The sequence below is a fragment of the Mastacembelus armatus genome, unplaced genomic scaffold, assembly GCF_900324485.2.
Source record: "Mastacembelus armatus unplaced genomic scaffold, fMasArm1.2, whole genome shotgun sequence".
Taxonomy (NCBI): domain Eukaryota; kingdom Metazoa; phylum Chordata; class Actinopteri; order Synbranchiformes; family Mastacembelidae; genus Mastacembelus; species Mastacembelus armatus.
In genome coordinates, this window is record NW_022872941.1 from 277,361 (window position 1) to 298,178 (window position 20,818).

At 41.4% G+C, this 20,818-nt stretch overlaps 1 protein-coding gene across 2 annotated transcripts in view; it reads right to left on the reverse strand.

Annotated features, from left to right (window-relative positions):
• Positions 1-20,818, reverse strand: part of zfr (zinc finger RNA binding protein) — a 79,991-nt gene that overhangs the window by 49,881 nt on the left and 9,292 nt on the right. For both annotated transcript variants that reach the window (XR_003295942.1, XM_026311345.1), the window contains exons 4-5: positions 11,106-11,244; positions 383-601 (exon numbers count right to left, since the gene is read on the reverse strand). Coding sequence is in view for 1 of the 2 variants with exons in the window: in XM_026311345.1 (XP_026167130.1) it covers positions 383-601; positions 11,106-11,244 (358 nt within the window). In the remaining variant the exon portion in view is untranslated. The remainder of the gene's footprint in view (positions 1-382; positions 602-11,105; positions 11,245-20,818) is intronic.

A 20,818-nucleotide genomic window follows, 5' to 3' on the forward strand; every position in this document is an offset into this window, starting at 1 on the left:
GTAGAAAAGTATACAGGCTGAATACCAATAAATGTAAAACATTGCATACAACAAAATTCCTGAGGCAAGTACTAGAAATGATTCATGTAATGATTCATGTAATCATGTTGATTAAAACTACGTGATCAGCCTGAAGTGGAACTCAAATTGAACAAAATTTTTAAAAAAACAAAACAAAAAAAACAAACAATGAAACACAACATACATTTCATGTTTATGTCCTACTTACTGACATGGCTTTAAAGTCAAACCATATATTAAAAAAAACAAGTAATTTGTCTCTACAGAGGAGTGAAAATCACCAACAAAAATGGCTTGCTGGTTTTCCCAAAATAATCTTTGTACCATGTCAGGCAGAAGTTCATTCAGTGACAAAGCTTACCAGAGTAGGTAACGGCATTTGTGCTGTAGGTTGGGCTTTGAGAGTAAGAAGGAACCACAGAGGCGGCAGCGGCCACAGGCTGAACAGTAGAGGTCACTGGGTAGATCGAGAAAGTGGATGAGGCTGGACTGGGAGCAGCGGGTTTTATCACGGTTACCTGCCGAGTCTGCTGGCTCTGTGTATATGATGTTACCCCCTGGCTATATCCTGGTTTGGGGGCTAGAAAACACAAAAGTGGTTATACCAATGTACTGTACTTAAATTTAAAGCAAATAGGGAACAGGTATTACTGAATTAACTTTCAGGTGAGTGCATATTGCATGGCATAAATTTTCAAGTCAAAGAATTGCACCTTATAATCTTTGTGGGACACCTGTTGTCTATTTGTTAAACAAATACTTGGGTTAGCACTAGTGTAGCACATGTTAAACACAAATGATGTACCAGAATTGGAAATACCTGTCATGTATATCTATTGTATACAAGGTGGACACATTTCAGTTGAAACACACTGACTCCATGTACTTTTAAAGTTATAATCAGAAATTCAGACACCATTTATTGTACTATTTATGGCAGCCACCAAATAGATTAACATTATCTCTCAGTAATTATCTCAGGAACAGTGTGTAAAATGTAAATAAAAGCAAATGCAATGATTAGCTAACTATTTCAAACACACATTTTATTCCAAATAGTACAAAGATAGGGAGGTGCACTATGTAATCATAATGAGGGCAAGAGGACTGAATTTTAAATCCTACTCTGAAATGCACCCCCGCTTCAGAGCCCAGCCCACACCCCCAAACACCAAAAAAAAAAAAAAAAAAAAATCACTTCTCTTCTAACCCAAAAGTACAATAGGGGATTTTCATTTGCTGAAATGCCACTCAAATCATAACTGTGTTCCCAAATCTATAGAGGACACTGATTTTTTGATTTAAACATTAACCAAAGTATTATGTAAAATGCTGATTTTTGTAGATTGATACTTTATTTATCCCCCCTGGGGGAAATTCAGATTGTCCTGCAGCTCTTATATTAACTTTCACTATATAATATAATTAACAGATAAAGGCACTCAATTAATAAGATATAAATAGCATAACTAACATATCAACAATTACTATTAAACAGTCTAATGGCTGTGGGGTCAAAGGATCTCCTCAACCTCTCAGTTCTGCAGCGTAGTGAGATGAGCCTCCTACTGCAGCTGCTACTCTGTTTAGTCAGTATATCGTAGAGAGGGTGTTTATTATTGTTCAATATTGAAAGCAGCTTCCTCCACATCTCCTGCTCCACCACAGTTCTGACAGGGTCCAGCCCCCTGCCTAGCACAGAACTGGCCTTTTTCCACCAGTTTGTCCAGGTGCCTACAGTTCTTGTCCGTAATGCAACTCCCCCAACAGACAGCCGCATAGAACAGCGTACTTGCCATGACAGTGTGGTAGAACATGCACAGCATGTCACTGCAGACACTGTACGAACCAAGCCGTCTCAAGAAGAAGTGCCCTTTTCTGTACACTGCATCCACATTGACAGACCACTCCAGTTTTTCGTTCAGTACCACCCCCAGCTACTTGAAGGTCTGCACAGGTCTCTGTCTCCTGTCCATCAATGCAGACTGACTGGCATGGTGCTTTTGATCTCCTAAAATCCACCACCAGCTCCTTAGTCTTGGGGGTGTTCAGGAGAAGAGAGTTCTTTTTGCTCCAGTCAGTGAAGGCCACCACTAGGTCCCTGTACTCCCCCTCCTGTCCACCGTGCAAACATATCACAACAGCCATATCAGTGCTGCATTCCAGTATCCCAGAAACACATCTCCCCAGCCTGACATACTGAGGTTTGGATGTCAAATAGTCCAGAATCGATGATGTCAGGGAGGGGTCGCCCCCATACACAGAAGCTTGTCTTTTAATATGGGAGGCCGTATAGTATTGAAAGCACTAGAGAAGTCAAAGAATCCTCACATGTGAACCAGGTACATCCAGATAGACATATGCCCGGTTCAGCATGTAAAGCACCGCATCTTCCACTCCCATGTGTTTCTGATAGGCAAACTGAAGGGGTTTAAGATCCTCCTCAACCTGCAGCCTCATGTGACAGACAAGGAGCCGCTCCAAGGTCTTCATGATATGGGATGTCAAAGCCACAGGTCTATAGTCATTTAGCTCCACTGGCCACCCCGTTTTGGGCACTAGTATTAGACAAGAAATCTTCCACAGCACCAGGACTTTTTCCAGCCGAAGACTCATATTAACCTGAGGGGGTTTTCGGGGCCTGGACAAATTTTGACATGTCCTGACATTTGTGCTTTTTTCAGTGTCTTTTAAACATATTAAGTCTAATAACACTGTAATCAGCACAAAATTGGCTACAATAATATGTGAGCAGCAAGTTTATACATGATTGTGTTTTTGAGGAAAAAGTGTTTAAAAAACTACAATTTTTTACTCACTGAAATAAGACCATAAAACACAAACAGAACATTGGTTCACACGACTTTGGAGACCTGCATGTTGTAGGCTAAAGTGCTGTGAATGTCATCTTGTTCACACATTCACAGTAAACAATACACTGATTTAAATTTTCTAAGACACTTTTTGACCAGAAAGGCCATATGCAAGAGGGTGTGTCTGAGGATGAATAGTCATGTGATTTACCTGAGAACACAAAAGACGCACTGAACGACCAGACAACGACACGCATAATGAGCCTTTCAGTCAATGTAGATGGCACGGATTAGTGCAGCACAATACAAAACAATGAGGAGCCAAACGATCCTCATTTGAGTTAAAATCAGTGTTTTTACTCTGAGGACAAGCTAAACTATTTGTCTCTGTGTGGAATACAAGAAGCGCTTCTTCACGTCCGTGACGCGCCATCATCCAAACGCGCAGAAAAAGTGAGTAAATTCTATGATGAAGTTTGACGTTTTATGTCATTTCTCGGGGTTGTGCACAAATTTACGTGGTTCACCTGAGATTATTTACATGTGAACAGTGGACAGTGTAAAAGGCGGGACCGCATTACCTGTAATGAGGTGAGAGAGGAAAAAACGGACTTCTCCTTACGTTCATACTGATTAAATAAAATGATTTGTTTTCGACTTGAATTGTTTCACTTAAAAGAAAACATTTCAAGCTTTCTAGCCATATAATTCTTATTTTTATGTGGCAAGTATTCGCTGAGATTCTGGTTGTTTTATTGTGAAGAGAAATGGCAGAGACAGAAAAGGCCGAGAGCGCACCCTGTCGGCTTTCTTTATTTAAAAAAAAGCACAACGTTTTGTTGTTATTATGATGGTATACCACTAAAACTAGACCCTTTACAGATTTGAATGATATACTTCTTTTATCTGTACGATCAGAATTGACGGAGTAATTTAAGTTTGTTTCGGCCTTATCAGGAAAAGATGCGTCAAAACGCGCCGGCGCGTGCGTCGACCCCAGAGGGTTAAAGAGCCTCTGAAAAGGAACAGCTAGTTGTCCTGCACAGTCCTTCAGAAGCCTTGGACATACATCGTCTGGTCCAGCTGCCTTCCCTGGCCGAAGTCTCCTGAGCTCAGCTCCAACCTCTTCCATTGTTAGAGACAAGAGCTGTTCAGACTGTAAGAGGGATGCTGGAAGAAGAGGGAGCAGCCATACAGGTGGAGATGGAGGTAGCAGTCATAGAGGATAAAATATAGTAAGGAGCTGCAGAGGTGGGGGTGGAGGTGGAGGGAGCAGACATAGAGAATGAGGTGTAGTGAGGAGCTCCAGAGGTGGAGAGAGCAACCACTGGGGTGGTGGTGGAGGGAGTAGCTGTAGAGATGTAGGTGGAAGTAGCCACATTGTCAAACCTGATGTAATACTGGTTGAAGGTATTGGCTCTATCCACATCACCATACAAAGACAGAGTTGTTCAGTTTGTAGCCAGTGATGGTCCTTACCCCTCTACACACCTCACTGGCATTATTGCTCTCCAGCTGTTTTTCCAACTTTTTCTTGTACTCCACCTTAGCTCGCCTTAGTGTCTTTTTGAACTCCTGCTGTATACTCCTCAGCTGCTCCTTATCCCTGTCCTGGAAAGCCCCCCTTTTCTGGTTCAGGAGGTCTTTAATGTCACTGGTGATCCATGGTTTATTGTTAAGATAGCACCGTACTGTACTAATTGGGAGTCCAGTGTCTCTACAGAAATTAATGTAGTCAGTGATGTTGACTCTCCTGTCCAAGTCATTGTCCAATTCCTGCTCCTCCATCAGTACATCCCAGTTTGTGCACTCAAAACAGTCTCTCAATGAATCCCTTGCCTGTAGTGACCATTTCTTGAAAGACCTGGTGGTAACAGGAAGCTTCTGCACACAAGGTCTATATGTGGGCTGAAGGTAGACCATGTTGTGATCAGATCTACCCAGTGGTGGAAGAGGTACAGCCCTGTAGACTTCTTTGACGTTAGCATAGAACAGATCTAATGTCCTTTTTCCACATGTTGGACAGTCCATATACTGTACAAAGTCAGTCAGGAAGGAGGACAGAGAGACGTGATTGAAGTCCTCTGTAATTGCAATGAATGCATCAGGGTGCTGGGTCTGTATCCTACCAATGGCATCATGTATGACATCACACGCCGTTGCAGGCGCCGCCTTCGGTGGAATGTGAAGAACAATGGCGACTATGTATGTCTGGAAAGCAGACCTTCTCTTTCACGGTTACATTTCAGAGGTTAACCCATTTCTAATTGAAAAGTAGGATAACTTCCTCACCTTTCGTCCTTCTGCTCATCCTTGGGTCTCTGCCCACTCGTACAGCTGTGAAGCCAGGTATATCCACACGAGTCCGGTATGTTGTTGTTCAGCCAGGACTCAGAAAGACATATCAAACTGCACTCCATGTACAGCCTCTGGCTCCTCACAAGTGCCTCCAGTTCGCCACACTTGTTATGCAGTGAGTTAACATTCCCCATGAGCACAGAGAGCAGAAAAGGCTTGTATCTCCACCTTCTGCTGTTCCTCTTAGACTTTAGCTTAGTCTCTCAATGAATTGAGGTTAGGATCATATACAGTGGGTACGGAAAGTATTCAGACCCCTTTAAATTTTTCACTCTTTGTGTCATTGCAGCCATTTGCCAAAATCAAAAAAGTTCATTTTATTTCTCATTAACGTACACTCAGCACCCCATCTTGACAGAAAAAAACAGAAATGTAGAATTTTTGCAAATTTATTAAAAAAGAAAAACTGAAATATCACATGGTCATAAGTATTCAGACCCTTTGCAGTGACACTCATATTTAACTCACATACTGTCCATTTCTTCTGATCCTCCTTGAGATGGTTCTGCTCCTTCACTGGAGTCCAGCTGTGTTTAATTAAACTCATTGGACTTGATTAGGAAAGGAACACACCTGTCTATATAAGACCTCACTGCTCACAGTGCATGTCAGAGCAAATGAGAATCATGAGGTCGAAGAAACTGCCCAAGGAGCTCAGAGACAGAATTGTGGCACGGCACAGATCTGGCCAAGGTTACAAAAGAATTCCTGCAGCACTCAAGGTTCCTAAGAGCACAGTGGCCTCCATAATCCTGAAATGGAAAAAGTTTGGGACGACCAGAACTCTTCCTTGACCTGGCCGTCCAGCCAAACTGAGCAATCGTGGGAGAAGAACCTTGGTGAGAGAGGTAAAGAAGAACCCAAAGATCACTGTGGCTGAGCTCCAGAGATGCAGTATGGAAATGGGAGAAAGTTCCACAAAGTCAACTATCACTGCAGCCCTCCACCAGTTGGGGCTCTATGGCAGAGTGGCCCGACAGAAGCCTCTCCTCAGTGCAAGACACATGAAAGCCTGCATAGAGTTTGCCAAAAAACACATGAAGGACTCCCAGACTATGAGAAATAAGATTCTCTGGTCTGATGAGACCAAGATTGAACTTTTTGGCGTTAATTCTAAGTGGTATGTGTGGAGAAAACCAGGCACTGGCTCATCAGCTGCCCAATACAATCCCTACAGTGAAACATGGGGGTGGGAGCATCATGTTGTGGGGGTGTTTTTCAGCTGCAGGGACAGGACAACTGGTTGCAATTGAAGGAAAGATGAATGCGGCCAAGTACAGAGATATCCTGGAAGAAAACCTCTTCCAGAGTACTCAGGACCTCAGACTGGGCCGAAGGTTCACCTTTCAACAGGACAATGACCCTAAGCACACAGCTAAAATAACAAAGGAGTGGCTTCGGAACAACTCTGTGACCGTTCTTGACTGGCCCAGCCAAAGCCCTGACCTAAACCCAATTGAACATCTCTGGAGAGACCTGAAAATGGCTGTCCACCAATGTTCACCATCCAACCTGACAGAACTGGAGAGGATCTGCAAGGAAGAATGGCAGAGGATCCCCAAATCCAGGTGTGAAAAACTTGTTGCATCATTCCCAAGAAGACTCACGGCTGTACTAGCTCAAAAGGGTGCTTCTACTCATGCCTGAGCACAGGGTCTGAATACTTATGACCATGTGATATTTCAGTTTTTCTTTTTTAATAAATTTGCAAAAAATTTCTACATTTCTGTTTTTTTTCTGTCAAGATGGGGTGCTGAGTGTACATTAATGAGAAATAAAATTAACTTTTTTGATTTTGGCAAAAAAGTCACCAGTCAATACGACTGCAATCAGAGGTGTGTTAGTGTTGTGCTGAATGGTGCATTGGTCCCCAAGGATACCATAGCAGAAGCTTGCATGGCTACAGCTTCTGTTTTTGTGCCCTTTCCTCTGTGTAGAACAACATGGCCCCATCTCCCCCAGCGTGCGCGACAGCCACCTGTCTCACCTCCACTGCCAACCCCAGTTCAACCAGTTTCGCATTTGCAGCCAACCTCTGCGTTGGTGTAAGAAAACCCAGGTGTTTGTGACAAGGGTCCAACATTGATGCGATCATGGTGGTGGATTACACCAGCTCATTGGAATGAAACTATACAATAAAGTTATCCTTAAATTATCAGAAAAAAATGCATCTCTTTATAGGCAATACAGATAAGATACTTGTATATAAACTCTGGCCCATCCAGTCACTCTTATTTATTCTTTCTGCGGTTTCTCTAGGATGACTGCACTTCTTCCTTGAATTCCCTGACTTTGGGCCAGTCTCTTTCTTTGTGCATGATTTGGGTGTTAATGAGCCTGAAAGTTATGAGATAAATGTTGGAAATGGAGATGTCGTTCTCTACAGACATGACTGTAGTGGCACACTTAGCTGCTGCCAAAACAGGCTTTGTGTCCTCCATTTGCTGTCAAAACTCCTCTTTCAGCTCAAAGATCCTAGCATCTCGAAGGTTAGTTGTGGTTCGAACTGACAGCACAGCAACAATAGCCCAACACTGCTCCTCCAGACAATCGAACATCTCACAAACGGAGTTCCACCACGTTTTACACAACTGTATGAGCCAATGGGTTGCCAGGCCCATTTGCTCCAATTTCCTTTGTAGTGTTTTGCTTGCCACAGTGACGTGGCTAACAAGTTTGCCAGCCGCAGGGATTACCCTATGCAGGTCAAATGCAAATGTGTTACTAATGGCCAACTAACAAGTGTGTACAAAATGGGTAACTGAAGCCCAGGGAACTGGTGGGACTATTGGCAGCACTTATCTTAGCAGTGCTGTCGTGGAAGCTGTCATTGTTGATGTAGAAGCAGGTGATGGTGAGCTTTTTGAACAGCTCTTGCTTTAATCCTATATAGCGTGTTTCCATGAGCCATGACAGTGTGCAATAGGCTGGTTCGATCAGATCTCCAAAACCCTTGCCTTCTACAACACTTATTGGCAGTATATCCACTGCAAGAGCAAACCTTGCAATATTTACAATGAACTTTATTTTTTCAGCTCAAAACTGTCCCACACCAAACTTTGTCTTGTGTACTTTCAATTTCTTTGTTGGTTTAGGCAGCAAACTATTTAGCCCAACTGCCGATAGCTAAAACACTTGTTAAATCTAATATAATTCATCAAGACAGTCTATACTGTACATATCCTCGTTGAGATTATACTATATATGATCGACAAATTCAGTTATCAATAATCATGCCCATCCCTACCTAGAACAAGTTAAAAGTGCACCCAGAACAAAATGTCTGTTGCCAGAAAAACTGCATTAGACTTCCTATTTAAAATAAGTACCGTTTATACTAATATGGTGTTACTTATGCTACATTGCACTGGCAGGAGAAGACAGGTTGACAAGGCCAAGTTAGCCAGTTTAATGTTAAATGCTTTTACAATCTTTTATTAAGATTGTAAAATTAATGTGGATCAAGAATTTTACCTCCATTGCATATAAAGCATTGTTTACATTTTGATTCAAGAACAGACCCTTTTGGATTTCCCTTATAGGTGAGAGGTTACAGCTCATTCTATGTGCAGGAACAAGATCTCTCTGCCTCTCTCTGCCTCTCTCTGCCTCTCTCTCTGCCTCTCTCTCTGCCTCTCTCTCTGCCTCTCTCTCTGCCTCTCTCTCTGCCTCTCTCTCTGCCTCTCTCTCTGCCTCTCTCTCTGCCTCTCTCTCTGCCTCTCTCTCTGCCTCTCTCTCTGCCTCTCTCTCTGCCTCTCTCTCTGCCTCTCTCTCTGCCTCTCTCTGCCTCTCTCTGCCTCTCTCTGCCTCTCTCTGCCTCTCTCTGCCTCTCTCTGCCTCTCATAATGGCAAAAATGCAAGATATTCCTTAAATTTGGTGTTGTGCTGTGGTAAAACGTGCTGTCTAATATAATAGCACAAATTCCCCTATAGCTTTTCAGTTGGGTTGAGAGCTGGTAACTGCAAATGCATATCAGTCACATAATTTTCAAACTCAAGCCATTCACTGACCCCTTGTGTCCATGGGATGGGGGCACTATCACCTTAAAAGCAACCCCACCCATCCAGACAGAAATATTTCATCACATTAAGTTGAATACTACCAATTTCATTTTTAAGTTAAGGTATAACTGTCTTAACTTTCTAATAGACCTATAGATACTAGTGTTCTTTTAGGTTGATACATTTTAAATATTATAGCAGAATCTAAAGAATGTTCCTGTGAATAATGTATGTTTGTAAGGAGAACATGAAGCTTGAAGATGTTCCTTCCAAACATGAACTAATACTGATGGTGCGGTTCTGCCATGGACTTAGCTTTAATGATAAGATAAACTATTCATCCACAAAGGTAAATTCAGGTGGTCTTGTATTTAATTAGTAAGTCAGTAGCTACGGCTATGCAATTAATTTTGGGTCTCAACGATCACAAATACTATGTAATCGAGAAAAAAAACGATTATTCCGTTATTAAGTTAGTAAGTTATTTTGGCCTGCGTTCTTAATGACGCGCATGCAGCCTTTTGCATACTAAATACAACATATTTCCAAAGTCAATGAGTAATCACATAAAATAATTGCGATTATGACCAAAATAATCCTGATTATGTTTTTTTTTTCCACAATTGAGCAGTCCTCTAAGTAGCGAGAGTAGTCAGTAGTCCGTTGGCTAAGGTGTTGTAGAACCTGATGGCAGTGGGGATGAAGGATCTCCTGTATTGTTCAGTCCTGCAGTGCAGTGAGATGAGGTGAGTCATCCACTGCAGCTGTTTTTCTGCTCCATCAGGATGTTATGAAGGGGATGGTCAGTGTATTCCAGGATGGTCTCCACCTTTTTCTGTGTGCATCTCTCCACCACAGCCTCTAGTGAGTCCAGCCTCATTCCAGTCATTGAACCAGCTTTGTGCAGCAGTCTGTTGACTCGTCTTGCATCCTACTGGTTTATGCTGCCTCCCCAGCAGACTGCACCATAAAACAGCACACTTGCTACCATAGTTTCATAAAACATGTGCAGCATCTTTCTGTAGACGTTAAAGGATGTAAGCCGCCTTAGGAAAAGTCATCTGTGGCCCTTTTTTTTTTTTTAAATGTAGAACATCTCAGTTCAGTGACTATGGGTAGTCTATCTATGGAGAACATATCATTTATGCCTGGAACTGCCAATGGGTCATTTTTACCCCTCAAATTGCTGTACAATGCTGCGTTCAACTTTCACTACCAAAACATGGCACGCAAGAACTAAGGACTGCAAGTGAGTACACTTGCTTTCATTATTTATTTCTTTATTCATTTTTATTAATACTTCTAATCCAAAATTAATTTAATATAACTATATTATTTAAACTTATTAGCTGATCTGTTTATGGTAGCTTGCAGCCTAAAGTAATGTGAAAATGTATTAGTAGACCTTTTTAAAAATCGGTAAATCCTATGCACTTGTAAAAATAATAAACTGAATTATACAAAGCTATTTTGTCAAGCTTTATTTATTATTTTAAAAAATACACAAAAATGAACAACGTCTTCAGAAAACTGCATTTTTGTGATTACTGAAAATGTTGCAGCAGTGGGGGAAATGACCACCCTGGCGGTTCTAGCATTAACACACGTCAGCTGACCCACTATTGGGCATGTGTCAGAGGCTACCCAACTTTGGTGAACAAGCTTTTGCTACCAGGATAGAGTGTAACCAGAAGCTGAATTAAACTGAATAATTACCACAGCAAAGTTTCATTTTATTTACGTGGTTTTATCATTAAAGTGCATGGCACTCTACTGCATACTATAAATTCTGATAAACAGGGAAACAGCTATCTCACATTACTGGATCCACACAATTAGTAGATTTAAGATATTTGCTGTCTGAAAACTGCCAAAATTAAGAAAGTTGAATTGAGTGTATATTAAGCCTACCTGTCTGGTAGTAAGTATCTGCCACATTGGGTTGTGGCTGTGCCGCAGCAACAGCAGCTGTAGCAGTGGGCTGTTGGTAGTACTGCTTGGTATCATAAGCTACTGCTGGAGCTGTGGAGCGGACATAGGAGTAGGAGTCCTGCAAAGAAAGACAGAGTTTCCGGATTGTCAGTTCAAACACCAGCACTTTACATTTGCATAACAAGGTGATCTGAAACCCACCACCACTAATTATGAAACTCATTTGAAAAAGGCACTTAATAAAATTTTCTCCATTTACCACATAACTAATAAATAAAACACTAAGTCACCACTCACTGTTATGCTGTTGTACTGATTTGTACTATGAAATGCAAATGCACATATGCAGAATTTATTATGCATGTTATTTGTTTGCAGGAAAGATCCATATATTGAGAAAAGCGAGAAATATCTGGTGTAGGCTGTGAGGAAATTTTCAACAAAATACCTTTGTTCAAGATATTACGTCTGCTATACCCCTGTGTGACCTGTGTGAATTCAACAAGACTTTTGACATTTTGTCTTTCAGTAGGGTGATGCAGGATGCAGGAGAAAGGACAGTTAGTCACACAGACTTGCTAATTACATTGTTGACCACTGTGTATATGTTATGCAAGTGTGATTTACACGACTGACTCTGTTGGGTAAATTGAAACTGCTGAGCAGGTATTAAAGAGTGATGTTGCCTGTTGTAGCGAACAGAAATATATACAGTGGGTACGGAAAGTATTCAGACCCCTTTAAATTTTTCACTTTGTGTCATTGCAACCATTTGCCAAAATCAAAAAAGTTCATTTTATTTCTCATTAATGTACACTCAGCACCCCATCTTGACAGAAAAAAACAGAAATGTAGAAATTTTTGCAAATTTATTAAAAAAGAAAAACTGAAATATCACATGGTCATAAGTATTCAGACCCTGTGCTCAGTATTGAGTAGAAGCACCCTTTTGAGCTAGTACAGCCATGAGTCTTCTTGGGAATGATGCAACAAATTTTTCACACCTGGATTTGGGGATCCTCTGCCATTCTTCCTTGCAGATCCTCTCCAGTTCTGTCAGGACTTGGAAACTACTCCTTTGTTATTTTAGCTGTGTGCTTAGGGTCATTGTCCTGTTGAAAGGTGAACCTTCGGCCCAGTCTGAGGTCCTGAGCACTCTGGAAGAGGTTTTCTTCCAGGATATCTCTGTACTTGGCCGCATTCATCTTTCCTTCAATTGCAACCAGTTGTCCTGTCCCTGCAGCTGAAAAACACCCCCACAACATGATGCTCCCACCCCCATGTTTCACTGTAGGGATTGTATTGGGCAGGTCATGAGCAGTGCCTGGTTTTCTCCACACATACTGCTTAGAATTAACGTCAAAAAGTTCAATCTTGGTGTCATCAGACCAGAGAATCTTATTTCTCATAGTCTGGGAGTCTTTCATGTGTTTTTTGGCAAACTCTATGCGGGCTTTCATGTGTCTTGCACTGAGGAGAGGCTTCCATCAGGCCACTCTGCCATAAAGCCCCAACTGGTGGAGGGCTGCAGTGATAGTTGACTTTGTGGAACTTTCTCCCATTTCCATACTGCATCTCTGGAGCTCAGCCACAGTGATCTTTGGGTTCTTCTTTACCTCTCTCACCAAGGCTCTTCTCCCACGATTGCTCAGTTTGGCTGGACGGCCAGGTCAAGGAAGAGTTCTGGTCGTCCCAAACTTTTTCCATTTCAGGATTATGGAGGCCACTGTGCTCTTAGGAACCTTGAGTGCTGCAGGAATTCTTTTGTAACCTTGGCCAGATCTGTGCCGTGCCACAATTCTGTCTCTGAGCTCCTTGGGCAGTTCCTTCGACCTCATGATTCTCATTTGCTCTGACATGCACTGTGAGCTGTAAGGTCTTATATAGACAGGTGTGTTCCTTTCCTAATCAAGTCCAATCAGTTTAATTAAACACAGCTGGACTCCAATGAAGGAGCAGAACTATCTCAAGGAGGATCAGAAGAAATGGACAGTATGTGAGTTAAATATGAGTGTCACTGCAAAGGGTCTGAATACTTATGACCATGTGATATTTCAGTTTTTCTTTTTTAATAAATTTGCAAAAATTTCTACATTTCTGTTTTTTTCTGTCAAGATGGGGTGCTGAGTGTACATTAATGAGAAATAAAATGAACTTTTTTGATTTTGGCAAATGGCTGCGATGACACAAAGAGTGAAAAATTTAAAGGGGTCTGAATACTTTCCGTACCCACTGTACATGTATTGAACATGAATATGTTTATTATGTCTGGTTTATGAATTGTGAACATCATAAACCATAATTTCGGGGCACTGGATCAACCAGTCAATTAATGATTAATACAGGATATCAGTCTACAATCTGAGTGAGACTTCCCCAATTCAGTGATGAGTTTACTGTGTGAAATAACACCAATGATGTCAGTCACAGATGCCTTTCTAAGATTTATTCAACTATTTACATGGTACATTCATACTATTTAAATAGGGGGAAATGGAGGGAGAACTGAGCACAGAAAGTAGATGAATTAACAAATAATACATAACAGTATAAAAGTAGGTGGTTTGCAGTGGTGGAAAAGAAATCTTGAAATCAATTTAGGTTCCGTGTTTGAGTCTGAGGTCTAAACAGCAGTTTAGGAGGAAGCTCTAGGTAACTACAGAGACCAACTGAGATCAATGTGAGACAACCAGCACAGCCATGGGTTGCTTGTCTGACCTCAGGTTTACTGAGGCTCGTTCCATTCTGCTGTGGGTTGGTCCGACTGGATTCTGCCAGCAGGTTTCCAGGAGAGACTTAGTCGGTCCCCGAAGTCCTCAGCTGCAGCCCTGGAGGCTGTTCATCGCCATTCGTCACTCTGCTTCTGGCTGCTGCAGGGTTGTCCCTTAGAGTTTCATTGATATGAAATGGTCAGCTGGAGGAAACCTGTTTGCTACAGGACAGCCACATTCAGGGAGGATGTCTATGGGTTTCTCATCCACATAGGCAATAAAAGCAGTCTCTGCCTCATTGTTCTTTAGTCGGTGCTCTCTTTCTGAGGGTCTTTTTCCTCAGACCAAGAGGGTCTTGAGATTCTGAGTCTCCAGAGAATCATGAAGAGTCTACAGAGATGGAAATCTCTGTGTACTGCCTTTTCGTGCTTTGCCACGCTGCGCCGGGAATCCATCTGGTTAGTCCTTCATCGTACTTGACACAATGTGGTTGGTCCAGGAGGTGCTCCATCCTTCCTGGTGATTGGTTTACAGTCCCCTGACAGTGATAGTGCAGTCTCACTGGTCTGTGTGATGCAAGAGACTAACTTTTCCTTTTAGTGTTGTAAAATTTTAAGAATGTCTTCTAAAAACGGAAAAAAATATATTTTTCCACCAAGCACTAACCAGAGTCAATAGTTTATTAGAATCAGAATCGGTTTTATTGCCAGGTACAACACTTTATATTACTAGGAATTTGTCTTGGTGTCTGATGTAACCACACATACAGATACAGAGTATATACACAATTTTAGAATAAAATAAAAATAAATACTATATACAGAAAAGTGAGAAGTGAAAGAAGTGAAAAGTAGTGCAATTTAGAAGGTGAAAATGACTGTCCGTCGTTTGTGGGAGGGGAGGGGGTCATCATTTGGGGCTAACTGGGGCACCGTTCAGCAGGCTGACTGCAGCTGGGAAGAAACTGAGGGTGTGAGGTCCTGACCTTGATGGACCGGAGTCTCTTGCCAGAGGGGAGGGACTGAAAGAGTTCTTGTCCAGGATGAAAGGAGTCGGTTGTGATCTTGGGCTGCACATATCCAGGTCCTGGAGACACAAACAGTAACCTGGCATAGGATCCTGGGGAGTCCAGATGCTGGAGAATGAAGTGGAGGGCCATACTCTTTCTCTGACCTAAGCGGTCTGAGTTTAGCTGTGAACCAGGGTTTGTCATTGTTATAACTCACCCTGGTGCGTGATGAAATGACGCTGTCCTCACAGAAGTTAATGTAGGACGTCACAGTGTCTGTGTACTCATTCAGACTGTTGGTGGCAAACCTAAAAACATCCCAGTTTGTACAGTCCAAACACTCCTGAAGTTCCCCCACAGCCTCACTGGTCCATTTCTTTGATGTCCTCACAACAGGTTTGCAGAGTTTTAATTTCTGCCTGTATGCAGAAATGCAAATGCACCATGATGTGGTTAGACTGGCCCAGTATGGCACGAGGGACAACACAATAAGCACCGTTGATGGTGGAGTAGCAGTTGTCTAGTACGTTCCCCCCAAAGCTTAAAAAACTGTTTGTATTAAGGCAGCTTGTGGGAGAGATTACCTTTGTTAAAGTCTCCTAGGACAATAACTAAGGTGTCCATTCCACACGCAGTATCTCGTCAGCCAGTGCATGCTGCGCTACGTGCAAATTACCTTGCGGCGGGATGTAAACACCAACGAGAATGAATGAGGTGAATTCACAGGGCCAGTAAAAGGGCTTGCAGTTGATGGTGAAGGCCTCCAGGTCCAGATATACAAACAGACTCCACCACCTTTTGTTTTGCCGGAAAGCTCTGTGTGTCTGTCTGCTCAATAGAGTTGAATCCACTCAGCTGTAGCACAGAGTCTGGTATGAGAGCCACATTTCCATATAGCACAAAACACAGGACTTGGAAAGGTCTTTTGTTCAGCAGCAGGTTCAGCTCGTCAATAAATGGCAGATAAACGTCATCATGGCTTCAATATCACACTGTGGTCTGCCAGTGATGCTCTGTATAAGTCTGGTCACGTTACATATTTAGCAATCAAAGCAGAAATATAAGAAGAACAATTTATAAGTTATTGCATAGGTTTCAGGTCCTTTTCAGGAATGAAATAGTTTTAAGGTATATATGACTGGGTGTGAGCAGGGGGAGTCTATTTAAGAGGGGTTCTGTTGGTAATAGCCAGTGTTCCGCGCTTTGTCAAAAGGAGTCCTGACTGTGCAGTATTTGGTAGAGAAGGCTGTGCCACTTCCTGTTGTTTACCTTAGTAGGTCACTAAAAGCCAGAGGTTATCGGTTTTAGAGCAATAAATTCCTGAAGGGTAAAACTCCTTCCTCAGTCTTAGAATATGAACATATTCCTGTCTTAGGTCCGCTACACTGTATTCTGTGTCAATTATTATTGGCTGCAAAATGAAAGCTCTGCTTGTAATTCGGCTGCTTTTCCTCTTAGACTTGCCATCCTATGACCTAATTTCTTTCTTATTAACTTTTTGCCACAACACAGTCAATGATGCTTTTGTAAAATAAAGAAAGCAGACGGTGCGCTCTGACTTCTCTATCTCTGTCATCTCTCTCCACAGACACGTAAATAAAACAACCAGAATCTCAGCGAATACTTGCCTCATAAAAATAAGAAATATATGGCTAGAAAGCTTGAAATGTTTTTTTTTTTTTTTTTTTAAATGAAACAATTCAAGTCAAAAACAAATCATCACTATTTATTTAATCCGTATGAACGTGAGGAGTGGTACGTTTTCTCCTGTCTGACAGGTAATTTGATCCTGCCTCACGCTGAGCTCACTGTTCATATGGAAATAATCTGAGGTGAACCAGATAATTATGTACACGTCCCTGAGAACTGGCATAAAGCATCAAACTTCATCATAGAAATTATTCACTTTTTCTTTGGATGATGGTATGGTACGCGGCTGAAGAAGCACTTCGTATGTTCCAGACAGAGACAAATAGGTTACTTTCTCCTCATAGGAAAAACACGACTCAAATAATGAACATTTGGATCCGCATTGTATTGTATTGTGTTGCAGTAATCCCCTCTCAGCAACATTGACTGAAAGGCTCATTATGCGGGTCTTTGAGTGGGTCTTTTGTCTTCTCAGATAAATCACATGACTATTCATGATCAGACACACCTTCCACTTTTGGCTACAAGATGCATTTCTTAAAAGTCTTGTGAACCAATGTTCTGTTTTATGGTCTTATTTCAGTGACTTAAAAATTGTAGTTTTTCCACTAACCATGCATAAACACTGTTTTCTCAAAAACACAATGTATGAACATGCTGCTCACATATTATTGTAGCCCAGTTTGTGCTGATTACAGTGTTATCAGACTTTAGCCATTAATATGTTTAAAAGACACTGAAAAAAGCACAAATGTCGGGGCATGTCAAAACTTGTCCAGGGCCCCAAAACCCCCTCAGACCACAGAGGGCTCAGTTAGTTTTGATGTTATCAGGAGAAGATGCCACTGGGGTCATCGACCCCTGAGGGTTAAATTGTAATGCTCACGCTCACACCAACCATTTTACACAACAAATACACTTGCTGCTCTTTGTGCACTGCTAACAATTTTCTTTGCTCTGCATTGTGAATATATTAAACCTATATTTTATTATATTCAACCTTGCTGCTCTTCTTTGTAAATAACAGAGCTTTATACTAGTATAACAGGGCCATAATGTCATGGAAACAATAAATGGAGAGGTTCAATTAATAAGCAAATGAATACACTAAAACAAAAATAAATGGAGAGGGAGAATCCGAGGCAGGATTATTAAATGAAAAATAAAAATACAGTGGGTACAGAAAGTATTCAGACCCCTTTAAATTTTTCACTGTGTCATTGCAGCCATTTACCAAAATCAAAAAAGTTCATTTTATTTCTCATTAATGTACACTCAACACCCCATCTTGACAGAAAAAAAACAAATGTAGACATTTTTGCAAATTTATTAAAAAAGAAAAACTGAAATATCACATGGTCATAACTATTCAGACCCTTTGCAGTGACACTCATATTTAACTCACATGCTGTCCATTTCTTCTGACCCTCCTTGAGATGGTTCTGCTCCTTCATTGGAGTCCAGCTGTGTTTAATTAAACTGATTGGACTTGATTAGGAAAGGAACACACCTGTCTATATAAGACCTTACAGCTCACAGTGCATGTAAGAGCAAATGAGAATCATGAGGTCGAAGGAACTGCCCAAGGATCTCAGAGACAGAATTATGGCAAGGCACAGATCTGGCCGTCTCTTCCTAGACCTGGCCGTCCAGCCAAACTGAGCAATCGTGGGAGAAGAGCCTTGGTGAGAGAGGTAAAGAAGAACCCAAAGATCCCTGTGGCTGAGCTCCAGAGATGCAGTAGGGAGATGGGAGAAAGTTCCACAAAGTCAACTATCACTGCAGCCCTCCACCAGTCGGGGCTTTATGGCAGAGTGGCCCGACAGAAGCCTCTCCTCAGTGCAAGACACATGAAAGCCCGAAGGTGTGTGAGGTGTGAAAAACTTGTTGCATCATTCCCAAGAAGACTCATGGCTGTACTAGCTCAAAAGGGTGCTTCTACTCAATACTGAGCACAGGGTCTGAATACTTATGACCATGTGATATTTCAGTTTTTCTTTTTTAATAAATTTGCAAAACTTTCTACATTTCTGTTTTTTTCTGTCAAGATGGGGTGCTGAGTGTACATTAATGAGAAATAAAATGAACTTTTTTGATTTTGGCAAATGGCTGCAATGACACAAAGAGTGAAAAATTTAAAGGGGTCTGAATAGTTTCCATACCCACTGTATACTTAAGAAGATCAAGACTGAAAAAACCAAGGTGCAATCTGAGATTTATTCCTAAAGAATTAAAATTTCCGAAACTAATAACAGGGCCCACTGACCCACGGATACAATTGCATCACGCAGCAGGAGGTGGCACAGTCATCTCACAGAGACGCTGGATTTCCAGATTCTTTTTGATCATGAACAGACAGAGTTAACGCATCTGCTTTAACCGAGAGACTCCCTGCTGGTCACAACCAGCCATAAATACCATTAAACCATTCCTGGTCTCCTTTAACAGCTAAACCTGTGTTTCCAGATATGACCTGAAAACTTATGTGATGATTTATTAACGGTTCCTGATACATTTCTACCTCATTCGCTAAATATGTAAAGCGACCTACTGAAAGCATTGCTGAATATGATGGTTGACATAAGCGTTGTCATTGTTTGCAGATTAATTGCTCCAAACACTAACCATTTGCAGACCAATGAAATTACCATCACAGTAAATTGCCTATAAACCAATCATCAACAAGGATTAACCACCTTCCCAGACTAACCAGTCCACCCAGTGCAGAATAAAACAAAAACCATGCTAGGAATTCACAGAAGACACAGACTAAACAGAGAATCAGGGAGACAAAGACCCTGAGCACAGGGATCCTCAATAAGTCAGGCGCACCAGCTGTTTCTCGGGAACAAGAGGCAAACACTACCCATGGACATACTGCGCATGTGAAGAATACTGCTTCATATGCAGGGGAGAGGATAGAGTAACCAAAACAGAGTTCACCCACTCAGTTTGTGCCCTCCTCCACAGTGTTGTTTTGTAGTAAATAACTCATTTCAAGCTGACACTCACAGTGCAGCAAAGTAGAGTGTGAATATCCACGAGGGGCAATATCAGCGAAGATCCCCAGAATAATCCAGCAGAACCAAAGGTCAGCACCATAACAAAGAGAGCAACTTGCCACTCTCTAAGCCAGCAGCCAAAGGAGTTCCAAGAAACACCGATGCACCTCCTGGAAACCTGTCACACAGATTGCAGTCAGACCAGCCCACAGCAGGACAGATCTAACCTCAGTAAACATAATCACCTAAGGTTTACACCAGCATTTTTATGATGTTTTAATTTAATTCATCCACTTTTTCCTGTTAAATTTTCCTTCTCTTTTCTCTCCTTTGTAAATAGTTTAATAAATCTTAAAAATGCATATATGACTAGCATCATTATTTCACACAATGTCATCACTGAATCTGAGAACTCCCGCTCAGATTAAAGATTAATAGCCCTTATTGTTTATTAACTGGTTGGTTAATGCACCATCATGGGATCTGGTGCGGCGAAATTATGAAGACTGTTTATGATATTAATAATTCATAAACCAGACATTATAAACAATTTGTTTGCTACAAGGGGAATTCACATTACTGTGGAATGTTCCTGTGTCTTGTATACTATATCAGTTCATAGTTTGTTGAAAAGCCCATGCAAAGGAGTAAGTTTGTGATTGACGCTGATCATCATTTAGCCATAGCCAATAATAACTAGACTGCATTTGTTAAAACACACTTGTAAAATTACTACAATCTATTGAATTATAGGCATAATGTGACTAAGTATACCTATGAGTTGGTACTTGCATCTTGACAATCACATGATAGTGAGGGAAATTTTCAACAGAATACCTTGTTCAAGACAGACATTGTGTCTTCTACCTCTCTGTGTGAATTCAAAGACTTTTGACACTGCTTTGTATTTCAGTAGGGAAATGCAGGAAGCAGAAGAAAGGACAGGTATTCACACAGACTTGCTAATTACATTACTGACCACTAAATGTTCACTTGTGTATATGTTATGCACGCATGATTTACTTGTGACTGACTCACAGACGCATATTCTGTGGACTGACGGCTGAGAATTATATATATATTATATATTATATTCTGGGTCAATCGGTATTGGCCCATTCAGCTGAATAAATGCACTGCCTGTGATTTTGCTGCTTTGCCTATTAAACTTGCCATCCTAAAAAAAGTTCTTCCTCTTAATTTAATTATTTTTTGCCACAACAGATGCATTTGCGGGGGCCCAGGTATGACTACAGCATCTCGTTTTTTCACTCAGTAAACATCAGGGCCCGTATTCACAAAGCTTCTTAGAATCCTGTC